At 36.2% G+C, this 20,952-nt stretch overlaps 1 protein-coding gene across 5 annotated transcripts in view; it reads left to right on the plus strand.

The window, feature by feature from the left end:
* LOC106079457 (solute carrier family 49 member 4-like) overlaps positions 1-20,952 on the plus strand; it is a 206,223-nt gene that overhangs the window by 56,580 nt on the left and 128,691 nt on the right. For all 5 annotated transcript variants that reach the window (XM_056004138.1, XM_056004140.1, XM_056004143.1 and 2 more), the window contains one exon: positions 8,541-8,631. In XM_056004138.1, the coding sequence (XP_055860113.1) occupies positions 8,541-8,631 (91 nt within the window). The remainder of the gene's footprint in view (positions 1-8,540; positions 8,632-20,952) is intronic.

Consider the following 20,952-nt stretch of genomic DNA (forward strand, 5'->3'; position numbering starts at 1 on the left):
CGGTCGACTACAGCACAGTTCAGCGGTGTGGTTCTGTACGGAGCATTACGACGGTTCAGTGCGGAGTACTATCAAGTACAGTTGAGACGAACGACGTCTTGCTCTTGGTCTGTGATAGAGTCCGACACAACGAGCCTAGTGTGTGAAGTCAGTCCTGAACTGTTGAACCCAGTGCAAGCCCGGAACGAGACGGAGAGGCCAGTGCTAGAGTTGATACGGCGGTACGGTGTTATCGGAGAGATATTTGTACAGTGTACGTGTTGCCAATTGTACAGTATTGGCTGTTATTTATTCAACTATTAAAGTGTTACGTTACTTTGGAGCCCTGAGTTGTCAAGTTCTTTAAGTTGGTGGTGTATGGTGCAGTTTGCAGAGAGCCTGGATAGTGAGATTCGTAACATGTAAATTATGAGTGAGTCTTGTGTGAATGTACATTTTTTTTATAGTTATGGTGTTTTGTTTGGTATAGTGCACAAATTGTATATATATATATATATATATATATATATATATATATATATATATATATATATATATATATATTGTATATAATATCAGGTGGCCTCGTCTCTCTCGGTTAAATAATTTACTAAGAAAGGTTATATGCCCGAAAACATTTTGGGAATATTTTTGTAAATACAAAAAATGAACGATCAGATAAAGACTAATAATCTGAAGAGTTGCTTTAGTGTTCTGTTAGTTCTAAATGTAATTGTACGTGGTGATTAAATTTAAAGTCTCTTAAGTCCTCCTACAGTCTAGACAAACCACAGCTCACGTCCGTCTTATAGTTTTGCAATCCATTTTTTGAATAAAACTATTGTAAGCCTACTATTATTGGCTTGGAAGAAAGTCTTTGAAGTGTAACTTCTTAGATGGTTACGTTCAGACATTTAATTATGGAATTAGTATAATCATTATGGCTTTAGTACGAAACATCAAGTGACGCAAATCTCTACGTTATATGATAAAACAGGCACTTTGTGACAAAGTACATTTTTTCTTAATAGACTTAAATCATTGCATTAGTTTTCTAAAGAAACGTTTCCGTGGGACACCCCTCTTACGTCAAACAAAATGTTCGTTACCCATACGGGATACGTGCCATGCCCAGCCTGACTGTCGGACTATAAGAAGTTCATACCGGCTTTTGCCATCCATTTATCCCAGTGGTGCTACAGCCCGTGGAGGGATGTGGCCTGCTGTCTATTGATTCTTTAGAACTCGTTCTTGTTTGCAAAGAAATATTTTAGTGTACTGCGGAAAGCTTAGTGACGTAAGCAGCGTTTTTCCCGTTTACGTCATGGAAAATTTTCATTTATAAAAAAATATTCTAGCCAAAATTAATTTTTCGATAATGAGGCATTTTCAAACCGATATAACGGTCGACCTAGAGTTTTCCCGATGTCGCCAATGAGTTGAGAAATTTTTTCTCATTAATATGCACATACCTTGAAATTTTAAAGAAAATCTTTAGAGCCGTTATCGAAATAAAATTTATATATAAATGTATATACATACATACATACGAGAATTGCTCGCTTAAGAGTATCCTATACTCTTCAGCGAGCAATTCTTGTATGTATGTATGTATGTATATATATTTATATATATAAATTTTATTTCGAAGACGGCTCTAACTGGCGTTTACCATATTGATTGACACCCCAAAATGACAATTTTGTCTTTGTAAGGACATTTTTATGAGTTTCGGGAGATTTCCAGAAGCTCCTTGAAAACAAGGAGACCACGGGAACCCTATTAAAAATTATAATGGTTTAATTTAATAATTTACACCTAGAATTAGCGCGGGGCTTTTGAACCTTCGGGGTCCACTGTGGCAGCATAGGCCTAAGGCTGACCCTGATGATATCCAGCTCGCGGTCAACGAATTTTCATCACGTTGCTGCTTTTTTTGGTTAACCTATTAACCTCGGTAAAACAGAACTCATGTTCCAGAAGTCACCCAATAAAACCTACTCCCCCCAAAGATCACCGCGCATAGACATCCCTTAAAGTGGTAGATAACTTCACATTATCTGGGAAGCATAGTATCAAATGACGCATTGCTTTAAAGAGAGGTTGATATGTGATCAGGGATAGTCGTGCTTTTGGACGCCTCCCAGCGAGAGTGTGGTGAAATAAATCGCTCCGCCTGTCTACAAAAATCAGTGTCAACCACCGATTCTCTCAACCCCTCTAAGTGGATCTGAGACATGAGTACTTTATAGAAAGCAACTAAGACATCTTGAACGACTTCCCAAAGACCAAAATACAAACAGCGATATTCTTGCAAAATGGTATGAAATTCTTATAATCCGCCAGTCACACTTTGCAGGGCACTTATTCCGTATTGGGACGAACATATTTTTGGCAATCTTTTTTTTAGTAAGCTGAAAGGTTGTCGGAGTAAAAGAGATGCCTCACAATAACGCGACTATAGAATACTAACGCGATGTTTTTTAGTCTATTAGGAAAAATGCGCGATTTTACTTTGTTACTAGGTGCCCATATTACACTATAACGTAGAGATCTTGCGTCACTTGATGATGCTTACTAAAGCCATAATAATAAGGCTTGTCTTTGAGTCCGAAGATTAGTGAGGAATGCAGTATTTCCCGTGGCTGCGCAGCCCCAGCTGTGACCTACATATTTTGCCCCACAGGGAAAGCATAACTTTTGTCCGCAGGTGGTCGATTTAGATTTTCTTTTCGTCGTCTGCGTTTGTCCTCGGCAGCAGATTTTCTTTTGGTCTCAAATGTGTATCCCGCGGCCTTTGTGAGTGACTTCCAGCTGCCTCGTTCGGAGGCCGCATACAACCATGTGCTTTCTTCTATGTCAGCCAAGGAAAGTTGACGCCTAAGCTGGTCTTTGAAGCGTTGTTTATTGTTGGATTAACTTACTATGAGGGATCGCGCCTTGACTAGGTAGGCATGGTGTTGACTTGCTTGTCCTATTGTGCTGTGCTCATCTTTCTTAGGCCAGCCTTTTAGGCCAGTCTCTGGTCAAAATAAAAAAAAAGCAAAACATTTGTATCTTTTATAGCCTTGATTATAATGTGTTTTGTTATATCATATTTGTGCGGGTTATTAAATACTATCCATCCCACTGGCACCACAGACCATGGAGAGCCCCAGGCCTGCTTTGGCGTATCTCCTCATTCTCAGACTCTGATCTATCCTGCGCTTTACGTCTCCGTGCCCGGACCTTTAGCTACTGTGGACCGGCCTCTACACCGTCAGGCCACCGTGCTCGAGGTCCGCCTTTGGGGCACCTGCCTGTTGATTTCTGCCGGAGAACATTCTTGGCTGCTTCTGTTCTCTGGCATTCTGCTGAGGCGACCTGCCCAATGTAATCTGTTCCTTTCCATTAAATACTGGTGACAAGTGAATTTTCTTTGTCCAGTTTTAGTCATTGTTAGTCGAATTAAATTTAAAGAAAAAACAACAAATTTGTAACAAAAATTCAAGAAAAATATTCCTCACGTTTTTTTTTCCTCAATAATATTTGTGATTAAATAATGTATGAATGATGGTCGTCACCATATTTAAAACTCAAAATTCTTGACCTCAGCCGAGTCGAGAAAGATGAGAGAGGGGTGGACAGCCTAAAGAAGGGGAGACAATAGAAAACAGTAATTACTACTTCCTAATGTCTGTAAGTGTCAGATCCATAGACCTTTGAAGCGCCTCTGTTACGTCGACCACCTTTTAACTCACCAAAAAAAAGACTGCCTTTGGCATACGTTTGTCTCCCGTACGGGATACGTGCCCTACCCAGTGCAACGATCGGACCATAAGAAGTCCCTCTATACTGTCCATACCGGCGTTGGCAAGGACATCGCTGTTTGTAGTGCGGTCCTGCCACCGTATGTCCATGATGGAGCGCAAGCATCTTTGGTGAAAGTACTCAAGAAGTCTTAGTTGTTTTCTGTAAAGTGTCCATGTCTCAGAGCCATAATGAATATATTAATTGCAATATTAAACGTCAGAAAGTAACATTTTAGAAGTTACACTGCAAAGACTTTCTTCCAAGCCAATTATAACCCAAATAATTTTTACGCAAAAGATGCAATGTAAAGTGTTACGACGTGAGTTGTGGTTTGTCTAGAGTCTAGACTGTAGGAGGACTTTTCGTAATTACAAAAATATTCCCAAAATGACTTCGGGTATATATCCTTCCTTAACAAATTATTCATCCGAGCGAGGCTCGGCCACCTGGTACTAAATATATATACAAGAATTGCTCGCTTAAGAGTAAACGATATATATATATTTTATTTTGAAAACGGCTCTAACGATTTTCTTTAAAATTCAAGGTATGTGCATAAAAAATTCTCAAGTCATTGGCCACATCGGGAAAACTCGAGGTCGACCAGTTATATCGGTTTGAAAATGCCTCATTATCGAAAAATTTATTTTGGCTAGAATGTTTTATGAATGAAAATATTCCATGACTTGAACGGGAAAAACGCTGTTCACGTCACTAGGTTTACCGCAGTACACTAAAATATTTCTTTGCAAAAACAAGAACGAGTTTTAAAGAATCAATAGACCATAGGCCATAGATATATATATATATATATATATATATATATATATATATATATATATATATATATATATATATATATATATATATATATAGTAGAGTCACTATTGCGGATCAGGCATGTTTGCGGAACAGCTCGTCGAAATTAATTAAAATCTACTTTAATTTGAATTTTTCCGCTAAACTACTATAACGGTACTGCGCATGGTCCATTTCTCTACATTTCCAATATAAGGGTTTTCCTTTCACAGCAGAAGATTAATTTTGACTCCAGGTTAAAGTTGACAGGTGTGTGGAATCGTCCATCATTTTTCACGTACCTGGAGAACCGCATAGGTCAGGGCTTAAGGCTTTTAAAAAAAATGATGACACATCACCTGCATGATAAACCCATTGTTCGGTTTATAAATGGATGTGAAAAAACTTCATTTCGTATCCATCTACCAGGAATTTAATTTTAAAAAAATCGGGAGGTGTTTACCCAGTTTTTACCATTTTTAACTCTTTCTCTCCTAACTGACGATACCAGCGTTGATTCCACCAGAATGTGTTATATAATTACGGAGAGAAAGAGTTAAAGATAGTCACTATTGTGGAACACTATAGATGTCATTTATTTGACCTGCGCATTTAGCTTAATATTTACATAGTGATTTAGATTATCGGAATTTATATATGAGTTTGTATTAGTATACATAATTTAAAACATTTAGAGAATAATATTACATATAATATATAATTTATGATTACCAGACGTCCAGCAAAAAAGAGGACAAATCATAATATATAATATTAATATAACAAAAAAGAATTAGAGAATAGTGAAAAATAAAACCTTTTAAGGAAAATCAGGGTACTGTGATGTCAATTAAATTAAAGAGGTAAGGAATCAAAGAGTGACAATGTGTTGTCTTAAGCTTTTTAAAATAAAATTAATGTAAAGGATAAGGAGTTCAAGTATTATATAAGACTAATAAATATATGCTTTATATAGGCTTTGTTCCGACATTTTTACCGTGTTCAGCAATAGTGAGTTCTTAAAAAATCCTGTTCCGTAATTGTGACTTATCATATCTCAGTCGATTTGAATGTAAAATTTAAATATCTGTTGAAAAGCTAAACAACGCGTCTATTTTTATTGGTTAAATGGATGGGCCATACCTAGATACTTTTAGTTTTTCCATAGGTCTAACCATTACGGAGCAAAAAATAGAAAACTAAAAGTAGCTGCAAACTGTTCCGCAATAGTGACTCTACTCTACTACTAGATTGAAAACCGGAAATAAAATCTTATCCGCGACTGATCGATCGTTTTGAGTGTCAAGAGCTGAGCCGAAGGCTCTTAGAGCTCTAAGATTGAAAAAAAAAACCTGCTTGAGCGTCAAACAGTAAAAAAAACAACCTGTCCGAACTACCGTTCTGTGTGGGAAAGATCCAAGTCAATGCCTATGTAAAGCATTGCTGTTTCCTATGCCTTTTGGCCCCGGACGCTTGGCTGGACATGGCCGAGAGCACCGAGAGCCTCCACCATTTTCCTTCGTTATACCAAGCTAACCGTAAGGGACTCGCCATTTACGTAACAGTTCCTTGAGGAACGGCGCACAGGTTCGTGCGGACTCTTTTACAACCCCACGCCGTGCAATGAATGGACTCTAGTCTACCCGTGGACATCACCACGGGAGTTTTGTTTTGCTACCCATTTAGCCTAACCACTTCCTCCAATGGTCGTTTCCACACGAGCGCCACGATGAGGCAGAGTAGCGTGCTCGTGACAGATCGATCGTGAACATTTTGTAGAAAGTTGGATCAAGGCGTTGTTTTGTAAAGTAGTTCAAAGAAGTAACGTTGTTTTTTTTTTTTTTTTTTAACCCTAACCTATGTAACATATAATTTTTTTTTAGATCTAAATTTAGTAATTGATTATCAAAAATACAAAAAAAAAATCACAATTTAATGTTGCATTCAGTTTTTTGATAAAGAAGATTAAGTATCTAAAAATTGATAAATAATAATTATTTAATTTTGATGTTCATTTACTAAATCTAGATCTAAAAATTAAATTATATGTTACATAGGTTAGGTCCACTACTATTTTTAATGTACATAAATGTTTACCAAATTGCATTACTTCAGGAACAAAAGTCAGATTATTTGCAGACGATTGCATAATATATAGAACAATAAAAACAACAAAAGACACAGATATTTTACAAAGAGAATTAGATGAATTACAGAAATGGGAATCAAATTGGAGCATGTCTTTCCACCCAGAAAAATGTCAGTTGTTAAGAGTAACAAAAAAACTAAAACAAATTAATTCCACTTATCTTATTCATGGCAAACCAGTAACACAGACTAAAAACGCAAAATACCTAGGTGTTATAATAAATGAAAATTTGTCATGGAATCCACATATGGATGAAACTATACAAAAAATCAAACAAAGCATTAGGATTTATTAAAAGAAATTTCTATAAATCAAATAAGAACATAAAACTAAAATGTTATTTAACCTTGGTTAGGCCAATAATAGAATATGCATCCTTTGTTTGGGACCCCTCAACTCAAGAAAACATTAAGAAACTGGAACATACACAAAATAGAGCAGTGAGATTCATAACAAACGAATATTCACATTTGACTAGAGTAACACCTTTAGAAAAATCACTAAATTTAGAAAGCCTTCAGGACAGAAGACTCAAAAGTAAGTAGCAATTATACATAAAACACTGAACCATAATCTTCAAATACAAAAACAAAATTTAACAAATACTCTGAAAGACACAAAGATAAAGGCACATTCCTCGTCCCATATGCTAGGACAAGTTTTAACCAATGCTCCTTCTTCCCTAGTGCTATTAGAGCATGGAATGGGATGCCTGAGCTAGCCATGAAAACCAGTGACTTGGCAGAATTTAAGTCATTGGTTAATATGCATGACTAAATGCATGAGGCGTAGGACGTAATCATCTTCTTTTTTGAAGTAACGTCTGTATTATATAAGATAAGAAGATAAAGTTGAAAAAAATATCCTTTACTTCTTTTAACTACCTTACAAAACAACGCCTTGATCCAACTTTCTAAAAAATTTTCACGACATTTTTTGTAGTGTTAAAAGTCTACATGTCCAGTCTAGATGAAGTATATATAAGTCTATGCAATAGACCTAATTAAACATTTGCGCACCATCTTATTGTAGATTGATTTATTATGGAACTATGAAAGAGAAGTAATGAAATTAAATTTGCCGGTGTATGATTAGTTATTGTCATAGACTATATTGTGTTTTTAGTGCTTTATAAATTGTTTACACTCTAATTGTGTAGAGCGTAAAGATACCTTTTACTTTGTTGTTTATTTTGCTGGTGACCTCCAGCTGTCTCGTTCTGAGGCCGCATGCAACCAGGTGCTCTCTTCTATGTTAGCTAAGACAAATTGGCGCCTAAGCTGGTCTTTTAAACGTTTCGGTGTTACGTCGACCACTTTTTTAGCTCACCAAAAAAGACTGCCTTTGGCATGCGTTCGTCTGAGATTCGTCTCCCATACAGGATACTGCTCTGTCCAACGTAACTGTCGGACTCTATACAAAGGCCGCGAATACACATTTGAGACCAAAAGAAAATTTGCTGCCGAGGACAGCTTCTCTAAGTCTTGCTTGCTCACACTGAACATGATATCTAGCTAGCGGTCAGCGAGTTTGCGTACGCTGCAGCCTCTTTTGATTTTACTATAAACCTCGGTAAAAAGCTTGGGGTTAGGGCGTGGAGATGGAATGGAGGGATGTGTAAAAGCAGGCCATATCCCTCCACGGGCTGTAGCACCACTGGGATGGATGGATGGCAAAAGCCGGTATGAACTTCTTATAGTCCGACAGTCAGGCTGGGCAGGGCACGTACGAATGAATAGATAACAATAACGATAACATTTATAAAGCATGTCAGAATGAAATTTTTTAATGGGATCTACAATTTAAATTTGTCTCCAATCAGGATTACGTTGGGCGACTGTGCCAAGTATGTTGCTGGTTGCTATCGGCTCTTGTTTTAGAGTCATTACTTCTGAGACAACAGCAGCCACAATGTAAGTAGAAGTTGATTGTAAAATTCAGCATTTTATTTGAAGGAATGGCATATAACTATAATAGTAGTTTAGGTATTATTAGTAATAATTATCCTACCTCATTTTTTTTCGAACTTTTGCCATTGGCACCCTCCCCAAAACGAAAAACCAAGTAGCACCCCCCCCCCTTTTAATAAGCTGGTATCCAGGGGAGCGCTTTAAGCTCACACAGTGGGTTCCGGGACGGATTTAAGCATGTTATAAAAAGAAACTCATCTCATAGACCTATAATAATAACACAACTAGCAGTACACACCTGCTTCGTCAGTTGATTTTTTATATGCTTTATAGTGTTTATTATGACAGGAACACCGCCTTATTTTTTTTTCAATTTTAATAAACGGGCCACATTTTAAAGATCAACCTAACATGCTTTTATTTTTTAGCGTGTGAATTAGTATATAATTGTTACAATGAAATTTCACGGCCCGCTCTAACTTTCCTTCTCTCTCTCTCTCTTTCGTTCTCTAGAAAACCCCATTTTTTTTCTAACGGCATGTTAATTTCTCGTAATTTCTCTTTTGACTCTTGACTTGATTTGAAAAGACCCGATTCTAAATACATACACGCACTCATATTTTTGTTCCGTGAATTCTAGTATCACTTTTACTAATCCGCTCCCCCCCCCTCCCCACCAACAGCAAAAAGTCTTTCGTACAATATATGACTTTTCTTCGGCTTCAATTTAATCTATTTATATTTCATTAGACACCGCATACATTTCTTCATGCCGTTGGTTTTATTCCCATAAAAAGAAAAAACAAGATTACAAAGACAGTTTGTGTGGAAACACAAACTCAAAATCGGCCCCCGAAGTGGTCCACCCAGGCAGGTAAGAAGGCAGGTTTCAATATTTTCAGAAAGAATATCATTCAAAGGCAAATGACAGAGAAGAATGGATAAAGAAGATTGACCCAACGGTCCAGCAGACCAAGGGATAGGTGAAAGTGAAGGTAACGTTTGATGTGAACCTGGCCTAACTGATGTGATTTAATGATTATCTAATTGATCTAATTGTTTAGTAAAGGGGTCAATCTCTTATTCGAAGCCTCAAGGAAAAAATACATTTACGTGAAAAAAAAATCCTTAGATTAGTGTTCTGTGTAAATGTGGCAGCGCGACAGTTGACGCGATAATATGAAAAACCACAAAATAATTGTTGTTTAAAATTATGTCCCACTTATATTCATATTAAATATAGTAATCAGTATGATAGAACGTATTAACTTAGCAATACATTTGTAAAAAAAATATTTTTTGACAAAAAATCTAAAACGGTTTTCATAAATGTGTTATAAATATTGTAAATAGTCATCTCCCTTACTTAAAAGCCTCCCTTGTTTGTTACTATTAATAGTGAATGGTATATTTTTATGAAAAAACTGCTTGCATAGTTGATTTTAAAAATTTAAATGTTCCCTTTCGGAAAAGAAAAAAGTAGCCGTTGCATCAGAACTTTAAAAGGTCTAAAATATCATGATGTCGGATTTTCAATATCTTTTCTAGTTTACGAGATCTAAACGGGACGGACGGACGGACAGACAAATCACACAAAACTAATAGCGTCTATTTCCCTTTCGGGGGCTGCTAAAAAAGTATTTTCCGAAGGTTCGGATTGAATGCTGCATTCATCTTCCACTTTCTACATTTAGCTTGTTATAAAAGAAATATCAATTTGATTTTCTTATTGTAATCGTTTATTTGGCACATTTTGAATTTTGAATTTAGAGAAACGGTAATAGATCTAGATCTAGATTTATCATTTTAATGCTACGTACTAGAATACGTTTTTTTTTATTTAGTCAGCGTCTAAAGGGATCCTCCGATTGATTACAAACACTTTTCAGATTTTGAATCTAGCATCTATGTTTAGTTTGAAACATTTTATCTAAACCCTACAAATCATAAGAACATTTTTTAAAATACTATTAAGATTAGTTTTGTTTTCATTTAGACCGCGTCTGAAAGAAAGTGAAAATGACTTAAGGCATATAAAAAATATGTAGGCTTAAGTAAAAAAAAATACGGAATTTGTGTGATTTGTTAAAATGCTTTTTATGTAGATTTCGGCCTTTTAGGGAAACACCGAAAGTAAAATACAAAGCGGTCAAGGTTACGATTCTGTCAAAAACCGTTCTTAGTGAGCACCTAGGGAGTAAAAGAAACCTGTATACGAAATTTCATGCGTATACATTCGACAGTTTAAGAGATTTCGTAATCAATGAATCAGTCTCAGTCAGTGGTAACTTGGAAATATATTATAGATTATTTTCTCTTGCTCTATATCTTTAAGATACATGTTTACCATAAGAATGTTGAAATTTAACTAAAAAAATGATTTTTTTGTTCTTTACATTCATCATGTATCTATAATTAAACTCTATTTAATGTAAATAAACAAACTATAAGTATTTCAAATATATTTTTAAAGTTGGTTAGGTGTGTATTCTTTACCTCAACAACGGTTTCAAAGGCCCCAAACCAATTGTTTTTTTAAATAACATTTTATTAAGAATTACGAACTAAAATGCGATACTGTAGTATAACTAAACCATTAAAAAATCATTACAAACGGATGATACTCTTAAAATACAATTAGGCAGTTTTTTAAAATTTACATTAGTGACTGAAAACAGCGAAATTTCTACTCAGATTTTTTTTCTGCAAAAAATTGGTTAATATGTCTAGATGTAACCATGGAACTACACTAAAGGAACAACGTCTTCGACGTTTTCTTACAAAGCCATATAGAAAACAGGTTATTTGCGCATGTTCTCGCGCATCCTGCAATGCTTACAAAATAAAATGAAGGAGATAAAGAAGGATTTTACGCCTCGAACGCGTGCGATTTACCCGTGTTGATTTGAAAATGTTTTTTAGCTTTTTATAAACAGATCGATTAAAACTTTATCCATTTTCAGACAAACTGTTGTGGTAGATATAATTTATTAATGTAAGAGATTATCACAAATGATTTTATTTTTGACCACCCTTTGCGTCAAATTCACTCTAAGTAGATGCTTCTGTTTTGAAGTTGCCGTTCGTTTAGTAAAGTTCATGTTTAGTATTTTCTACTAGATCTGGTTATTTTTTTATGCGCTACTTATAAACGTAGGCCTACTTATATACATTTACAAAAAAACTCGAAATCCATACAGAATGTCATACCTATCTCTCATTAGTTTAATTCATATTTGCATAAGAACAGTCCACAGTAATTAATACAAAAACGTAGGCCTACGTAAATGTAAACGAAGTTAATAAACGTGCGATAGACACTTTTTTTAAAAATTATTTTTTTTTTAATCTAAAATCTATATATAGTATTAAGAGATTTTTAAAAATCTAGATTATGAAAAAAAAAATTAAGCCTATTAGGTCTATTGAAAGTAGACTTATTCGCAGAAAGTATATTTAGATGCTATTTTATTTTTACTAATGTTTATAAAAGTCAAACTCAACTATCTATATCTTTACGATATTAGAAATGGACATTTTAGTTCTAGACTAAATTAAAAAATAATCAATTGAAATCAACGTGTAAATCTACCTAATTAATGTACCGATAGCCTATCAGATCTAGTATGCTTTTTTGACGATATTTGTGAGCCTAGAATACATCTAATATATGATGCTACTTAAAACCATGTAATAAAGTACTATTAATCTGGGCATATTTAAAAATAGAAAATAGATCTAGGCATTTTCCTTAAAGAAACAGATCTACAGTGTTTACAAAGAAATAAAATGCCGTTATCTAAAGTAATACTAGTCTAGTAGAAAAAGCCCAAAGCTGGAATCCCTGAAAACTTATAATTTTGAGTAGGATGATCAAAAATAAAATAATTTTGTGATGATCTCTTACCCACAAAAATATATCTACCATAACAAGTCTGAAATTGGATGAAGTTTTTAAGACTCTTTTTAAAAAGAGCTAAAAAAAACATTTTCTAATCAACACGGGTAAATCGCGCGCGTTTGAGGCTTAAAATCCTTCTTTGTCTTTTTTTAAAATACAGTGCAGGATGCGCAGACAGGATGCGCAAAGACCTGTTTTTAAGTCATCGTTCCTTTAGTATTGTTCCATGATGTAACAGAATTTCTACAATTATTTTGTGTGCATTTTAGTTTTATCCAAATCAGCATTATACAATTAGGCAGAGAGTTAATAAAAGAAAGGAAGATTTATGGCAGTAGGAGATGAAATAATACTAGATCTAGATAAATCTTTTACATATCACAAGAAAGCGATATGAAAATACTTTACTAAGCTTTACGGAGCTTTTTTTTTCATGTAAATTAAGCAAGAACCTTTAGTATTTAGTAAATCAACATGCTCTTATATTTTAATAAATAAATTGGCCTACATGTTACAAGCTACTTTTAAAGTCACGATGACGGCTAAGGTTAATTAATATCCTAGTTTATATCGATGGACCTAATAAATGATGGATTTTAACATTTTATTTATTTTACGTACTTCTTAAAATTGTCAATAGGAAAATGGTTTTAAATCGTTTTCTGAAATTAAAGTTGAAAGCCCAAATAATGGACCAAACAATATATTGATTTTAATATGCTATTTAATTCTATGTACTTTTTTTATTGTCAATAGAAAAATGGTTTTAAATCATTTTCTGAAATTAAAATTGAAAGCCCAAATAATGGACTTACAAATAATAACTAATGATGGCAAGACCATAATAGGCCTATATTCAGGACACGATACTAACATATTGGTGGTGTAGGCATCATCATGTCTAAAATAGCATCATTACAGCTCGACTCCAAGAAAACCAAATCAAAATTACTACCATCCAAGTATATGCTCCTACAGAGGATGCAGAAGATACCATCAAAGATAATTTCTATAATCAACTTCAAACCCCACTTGATGGTCCACCACACAGTCATGGCCTAATTCTACTGATGGGAGACTTTAACGCCAAAATCAATTCCATCCAAACTGGCTTTGAATACGTAATGGGATCATATTGCTCTGCAGAAAACATCGGTGATAATGGCGAGCGCTTGATTTCTCTCTGTACATCTGCAACAGCCTTTCAATTGGAAACACACATTTTAAGTACAAACAAATACAAAAAACATCGTGATCACCAAATGGAGAACCATTCAACGAGATAGATTACATTTTCATCTCCAAACGATGGAGGTCATCTCTATTAGACGTGCGGACTCGCAGAGGAGCGGATATCAGCCCAGACCACTACCTTGTCAGTGGCAAATGTAATCTTCGACTGAAACGCCGACCAAAACGAGCCACACGACCTCGCCCATTTAATGTAGACAAACTCAAAGAATGCAATATTGCAGCACAGTTCCAATTGAAACTAAAGAACCGCTTTGAGACTCTTGCAGATATACTGAACCTTGAAGAAGAGTGGATCAACTTCAGAGATACCACAATTGAATGCGCGGAAATAGTCATCGAAAGGAGGCGAGGTTCATACAAGACAGAACATGGAGTCGATGAGAGGAAAGATGCCAAACGTAGACGAGACCAGAAAAATGAAACACAGGATCGCAGCCTAGCGGAAGAAACCTATGGGGAAGAAGATCTGAAAGTAAAGAGAAGCTGTCGGCGAGATAAACGGGACTGGATTGAACAAAAGGGTCAAGAGGCACAAGCAGCTGCATGCATAAATGACACAAAGACTCTCCATAGTATTGTCCGAGATCTCACTGGAGCAAAGAGCACCGATAAAAGACAAGCAAGGCAAAACTTTGCTAACGAAAAAAGAACAGGATGCAAGATGGGTAGAGCACTTTAAAGAGACCCTTAACCAATCTTACTCCTCTCCGGACAATGATCTCAAGGTCAAGACAGACCAAATAACTGAAGAGGAGGTTACAATTGCCATTACTGTGTTAAAGAACAACAAAGCACTAGGACTAGACATGGTGTCAGCAGAAATGCTAAAATATGGGGGGCAGTGCATTGTTAACAGAATGACTGATCTTATAAACCTCTGTTGGCGAACTTCTCGGAGCCTCTCATCTACAGACTGTTGAAGCCGTCTCAACAAAACAGCGCTGAAAACTTTTCCCTGGACAGGGAGAAGAGTAATGCCCCTCCAGTTGTTGCAGTCTGCCAAGTTCGCGAACTTCTAAAGTCCCTGATGACTGACAAAAAGGAGTGATTGTAAAGCTTTCAAAAAAGGGCAACTTGGCAAACTGCAACAGACATACAACTTCATTTACTTATTGAAAAAAAAGCGTGGAAGATTAGTCCATATATAATACTCTGGGGTAATGAATTTCTGAACCAGAGACCTCGGAGAGATAGGGTAAACAATGTAATATCAAATGCACACAGAGTTAACACAGGGGCGCTCAAGGGGGATGTGACATCGCCATTTTGATTCATTTTGAGTATTTCAGAGATAAAGAACACATTAAAAAATACTGTAAAGATAATTTTTTATTATTAAACTAGACATATACTACCCGCGGCACGCGGGTCTTAATTTGCGTATCACTGTCGCAATATCAAATAAGCTAATTCACGACAGTCACTGAGAGTGTTTTGTAATCAATTAAACGAAATAATAATGCTATAAGTAAAGCGAATGCGTGAATGTAAACTTAGTATGAATGAAGCTATCAAAATAGCTAATCGACCTAACTCCATTTTTTCAAATAATAAATTTGCTTGTATGCCTACATATATTTGATTAAAATATGAAATGAATAGACTTAATTTTGTATATTCATATGTTAAAGTATAAAGTAGATCTTGAGCTAGACATAGATCTAGATCTAGACTAATCTAGAGTTGAGGAAAAGAGAACAACGCTAGCAGAAGAAAAACACCAGATAAGAAAAGCAAAGCCAATGACACTAGCTGCTCCAGCTGGAATAACCTGCCCAGTGTGCAGCCGAACATTACGGGCTCACATAGGTCTCAGCCCCTGGATGACAAAGTGGTCTTCATCGAACCACGATGGACGAACTATATATATATATATATATATATATATATATTGTAATAACTTAAGGGAGGCAACTCAACGAGGCAACGATGTTTATTCAAAGGACATCGCAAATACATTATAACAACATCTATCTTTAGCACAGTCTACAGTCTTTTCACTTCGGCTCTCGACTTGAGCGGAAATCGTTCTTCTTGTAATGTAAACATCCTTCCTATTTTGGTTTCTAGAAGTGCACACCTTTTGCATTAGCCTGGATTGCTGTGCGCATGGCAGAGTTATAACAATATATATACTTTATAAAGTAGAAAGTAAGGCGAATGTATGTATTTATGTATGTTAGGCATAGAAATAAAAAAACGCTTGACCAATCTTGATAAAACTTGGCAGAAATGTTCCTTGGGTACTAACTTAGACCGTAGTGTATGTATTGTTGTCCTAAAACAAACTTAAGACCCTCAAAAAAAAAGTTGACCGACTCTATTAAAGCTATAGTATTAAATGGATCTAGGCTTTGTTTACAATGACATGAGAAAAGATCGAGAGGATTTAAATCTAGATCTAATTTTAAGAACTACACTTTGCACATATAGCTTTTTACTTTGACACATGAAAATACAAAATATAGTCTATTGATTTCATTATTTAATAACATTAACCTTCAAATTTGTGTTTCAAAAGCATTTTTACGTAAATTCGTTCCTTATATCTGAGAATTCAGAACGTCCTGACTTACTTACCATTCATTTAACAAATCGGGTAAACCCGTTTTAATTGTACTTTATATCCAATTCATCTATCGCTCCTTTCGTTTTTAATAGATATGAATGTATCGGCCCGGGTAAACCAATTTTCGCAAAATTAATTTTATTTTCGTAGCGAAAGAGAAAAACATGAAAGGATCATTAGCTAAATTAACATACATCTAAATCCAATCCACTACATTAGTAAACACAAACTAAGACCCGCAGGCCGCGGGTAATGTCAGGCTAGTATATATATATAAAGTAGAAAGTAAGGCGTATGTATGTATGTATGTATGTATGTATGTATGTATGTATGTATGTATGTATGTATGTATGTATGTATGTAGGCCTATGTATGTATGTATGTATGTATGTATGTATGTATGTATGTATGTATGTATGTATGTATGTATGTATGTATGTGACGAATAGAAATCAAAACCGTTTGACTAATCTTGATCAAATTTGGCAGAAATGTTCCTTGGGTACTAACTTAGACCGTAGTGTGTGTATTGTAGCCCTAAAACAAACTTAAGACCCTCAAAAAAAAAAGACCAACTCTATTACAGCTATAGTATTTTATGGATCTAGGCCATGTTTACATGCTGTGTCTAAATGATGAAAGACGGAGAGGTCACGCATGCGCAGAGATGCTAAATCTAAATTAGCTCTCATTTAAGAAAACATAATTTTGTAATTTTACACACGAACATACAAATTATTGTCTATTCATTTAATTATTTAATGAAAATTAACCTTCAAATTTGAGTTTACAAAACATTTTTTTACATAAAATCGTTCGCTCTAAATGCGAGAATAGCTTTAGCCTTTTGACACACTTTTCCATAAGTCGCGCCTGCGTAGTGATATGAATGAAATTAACGCCAGAGGTCATAATATAACGCATTATAAAGGCAATATAAGGTGACCGAGCCTCGCTCGTATGTATTATTTGTTAAGAAAGAATATATACCCGAAGTCATATTGGGAATATTGTTGTAATTACGAAAATGAACGATCGGGTAAAGACTATCAATCCGAAGAGTTGCTTTTTTGTTCTGTCAGTTCTCAATGTAATTGTACATGGCGATTAGAATAGAAAGTCCCCCAAACAGTAGGCCTATAGAAAACCACAGCTTACGACTTAACGTTTTACATTGCTTATTTCGAGTAAAACTATTGGGCTATTTTAGGCTTGGAAGAAAATCTTTGCAGTGTAACTTCTAAAATGGTTACTTTCTGACATTTAATATTGCAATTAATATATTCATTATGGCTCTGAGACATGGACACTTTACAGAAAACAACTAAGACTTCTTGAGTACTTTCACCAAAGATGTTTGCGCTCCATCATGGACATACGGTGGCAGGACCGCACTACAAACAGCGATGTCCTTGCCAACGCCGGTATGGACAGTATAGACGGACTTTTTATGGTCCGAAAGTTGCACTGGGTAGGGCACGTATCCGGTATGGGAGACGAACGTATGCAAAAGGCAGTCTTTTTTTTGGTGAGCTAAAAGGTGTTCGACGTAACAGAGGCGCCCCACGGAAACGCTTCAAAGACCAGCTTAGGCGTGAACTTTCCTTGGCTGACATAGAAGAATGCACATGGTTGTATGCGGCCTCCGAACGAGACAGCTGGAGGTCACTCACGAAAGCCGCGGGATACACATTTGAGACCAAAAGAAAATCTGTTGCCGAGGAAAAACGCAGACGGCGAAAAGAAAATCTAAATCGACTATCTGCAGACAATGGTTTTGCTTGCTCTGAATGTTGCAAAGTATGTAGGTCACAGCTGGGGCTGCGCAACCACGGGAAATACTGCATTCCTCACTAATTTTCGGACTGAAAACAAGCCTATTATTATGGCTTTAGTAGAATCATCAAGTGATGCAAAATCTCTACATTTTAGTGTAAAACGTGCTCCTAGTAACAAAGTAAAATCGCGCATTTTTTCTAAGAGACTTAAAAACATCGCGTTAGTATTCTAAAGAAGCGTTATTGTGTGGCATTTCTGTTACTCCGACAACCTTTCAGCTTACTAAAAAAAAAAGATTGCCGAAATATGTTCGTCTCCCATACGGAATAAGTGCCCTGCAAAGCGTGACTGTCGGATTATAAGAATTTCATACCATTTTGCAAGAATATCGCTGTTTGTATTGCGGTCTTTGGTGAAGTCGTTCAAGAGGTCTTAGTTGCTTTCTATAAAGTACTCATATCTCAGATCCACATAGAGGGGTTGAGAGAATCGGTGGTTGACAATGATTTTTAAAGACAGGCGACCGATTTATTTCACCACACTCTCGCTGGGAGGCGTCCAAAAGCACGACTATCCCTGATCTCATTTGATATCAACCTCTCTTTAGAGCAATGCGTCATTTGATACTATGCTTCCCAGATAATGTAAAGTTATCTACCATTTTAAGGGAAGTCTATGCGCGGTGATCTTTGGGCTGAGTAGGTTTTATTGGGTGACTTCTGGAACATGACTTCTGTTTTACCGAGGTTTATAGGTTAACCAAAAAAGAAAGAAGCAGCGTGATGAAAATTCGTTGATTTCGAGCTGGATAATATCAGGGCCAGCCTTAGGCCTATGCTGCCGCAGTGGACCCTGAGGGTTCAAAAGCCCCGGGCTGATTCTAGGTGTAAATTATTAAATTAAACCATTATAATTTATAATAGGGTTCCCGTGGTCTCCTTGTTTTGAAATCTCCTGAAACTCATAAAAATGTCCTTAAAAAGACAAAATTATCATTTTGGGGTGTCAATCAAAATGGTAAACGCCAGTCCTACGCGTGATATAAAAAACAGCATCGTCAGTTTTCATTTAATAAAAATGTAATGCAAATACGCATTTATTTTCTAATACAAAACCTTTATTTTCATTAGCCTTATCCCTACCCTTACTGGTCCGCGCGCAATCCATTTCAAATAGGGCCCCCCAAATGTTAGGGCTGGCCCTGGTTGTGCAAGTAAGGCATAGATAATGGGACAGTCAGTAGACTTCGAAGCTTAAACACATTGCAATAATTCACCAGCAAAATAATAACAAAGTAAAAGCTACCTACAGGTGTAAGCAATTAAAGTGTAAACAATTTATAAAGCCTTTAAAACACAATAACTAATCATACATAAAGATATTTAGTTTCATTATTTTTCTTCCATAGTTTCATAATAGATCAAGGTACAATAAGATGGTGCGCAAATGTTTAATTACGCCAATTGAATCATTAAAACTTTTTCTTGTTTGCGAAGAAATGTCTTAGTGTACTGCTGTGAGCTTAGTGACGTAAGCGGTGTCAAGTTTTTCCCCATTGACTTCATATAGAAAATTTCATTCATAAAACATTCTAGCAAAAATTAAATATTGATAATGAGCCGTTTTCAAACCGATATAACGGTCGACTTCGAGTTTTCCCGATGTGGCCAATGAGTTGAGATTTTTTTTCTTACTATTATGCACATACCGTGAAATTTTAAAGAAAATTGTTAGAGCCGTTTTCGAAATAAAATATATATATAAGTTTGAAAAAAACCCTGTTTGGACGCCAAACAGTAAAAAAAAAAACCTGTGAGAACACAGTTCTGTTTGAGAGAGACCCGAGTCAATGCCTATGTAAAACATTGCTGTTTCCAATGCCTTTGGTCCCGACGCATGCTTGGCTGCACATGGCCGAAGGCCGAGGGCACCGGGAGCCTCCGCCATTTTCCTTCGCTGTACCAAGCTAGCTGTGCGGGAACCGCCATTGATGTAACGGTCCCTTTGAGGAACAGCGCATGGATGTGTGACGTGTTCGTGGGGACTTTTTTACAACCCCGCCCGTGCAATGGATGGACTCTCGTCTACCCGTGGGCATCCCCACGGGAGTCTTGTGTTGCTACCCATTTCGCCTAGCCACTTCCTCTAATGGCCGTTTCCACGCGGGCGCCACGATGAGGCAGGGAACGATCGGATAAAGACTACTAATCTGAAGAGCTGCTTTAGTGTTCTGTTAGTTCTAAATGTAATTGTACGTGGCGATTAAATATAAAGTCTCTTAAGTCCTCTTAAAGTCTAGACAAACCACAGCTCACATCCGTCTTATAGTTTTGCAATCCATTTTTTACGTAAAACTATTGTAGGCCTACTATTATTGGCTTGGAAGAAAATCTTTGCAGTGTAACTTCTTAGATGGTTACGTTCAGACATTTAATTATGGAATTAGTATATATTCATTATGGCTTTAGTACGAAACATCAAGTGACGTAAATCTCTACGTTATAGGGTAAAACAGGCACTTTGTGACAGAGTAAAATGGCGCATTTTTTCTTAATAGACTTAAGTAATTGCATTAGTTTTCTAAAGAAACGTTTCCGTGGGACACCTCTTTTACGCCGAACAATTTGTTCGTCCACATACGGTATACGTGCCCTGCCCAGCCTAACTGTCGGACTATAAGAAGTTCATACCGGCTTTTGCCATCCATCCATCCCAGAGGTGCTACAGCCCATGAAGGAATATGGCCTACTTTTACAGATTTCCATTCAGATTTCTCCTGGGCCTTCTGTCACCACGCCCTAACTCCAAGCTTTTTACCGAG

This window comes from Biomphalaria glabrata, chromosome 11 (assembly GCF_947242115.1).
Source record: "Biomphalaria glabrata chromosome 11, xgBioGlab47.1, whole genome shotgun sequence".
In the NCBI taxonomy this organism is placed as follows: domain Eukaryota; kingdom Metazoa; phylum Mollusca; class Gastropoda; family Planorbidae; genus Biomphalaria; species Biomphalaria glabrata.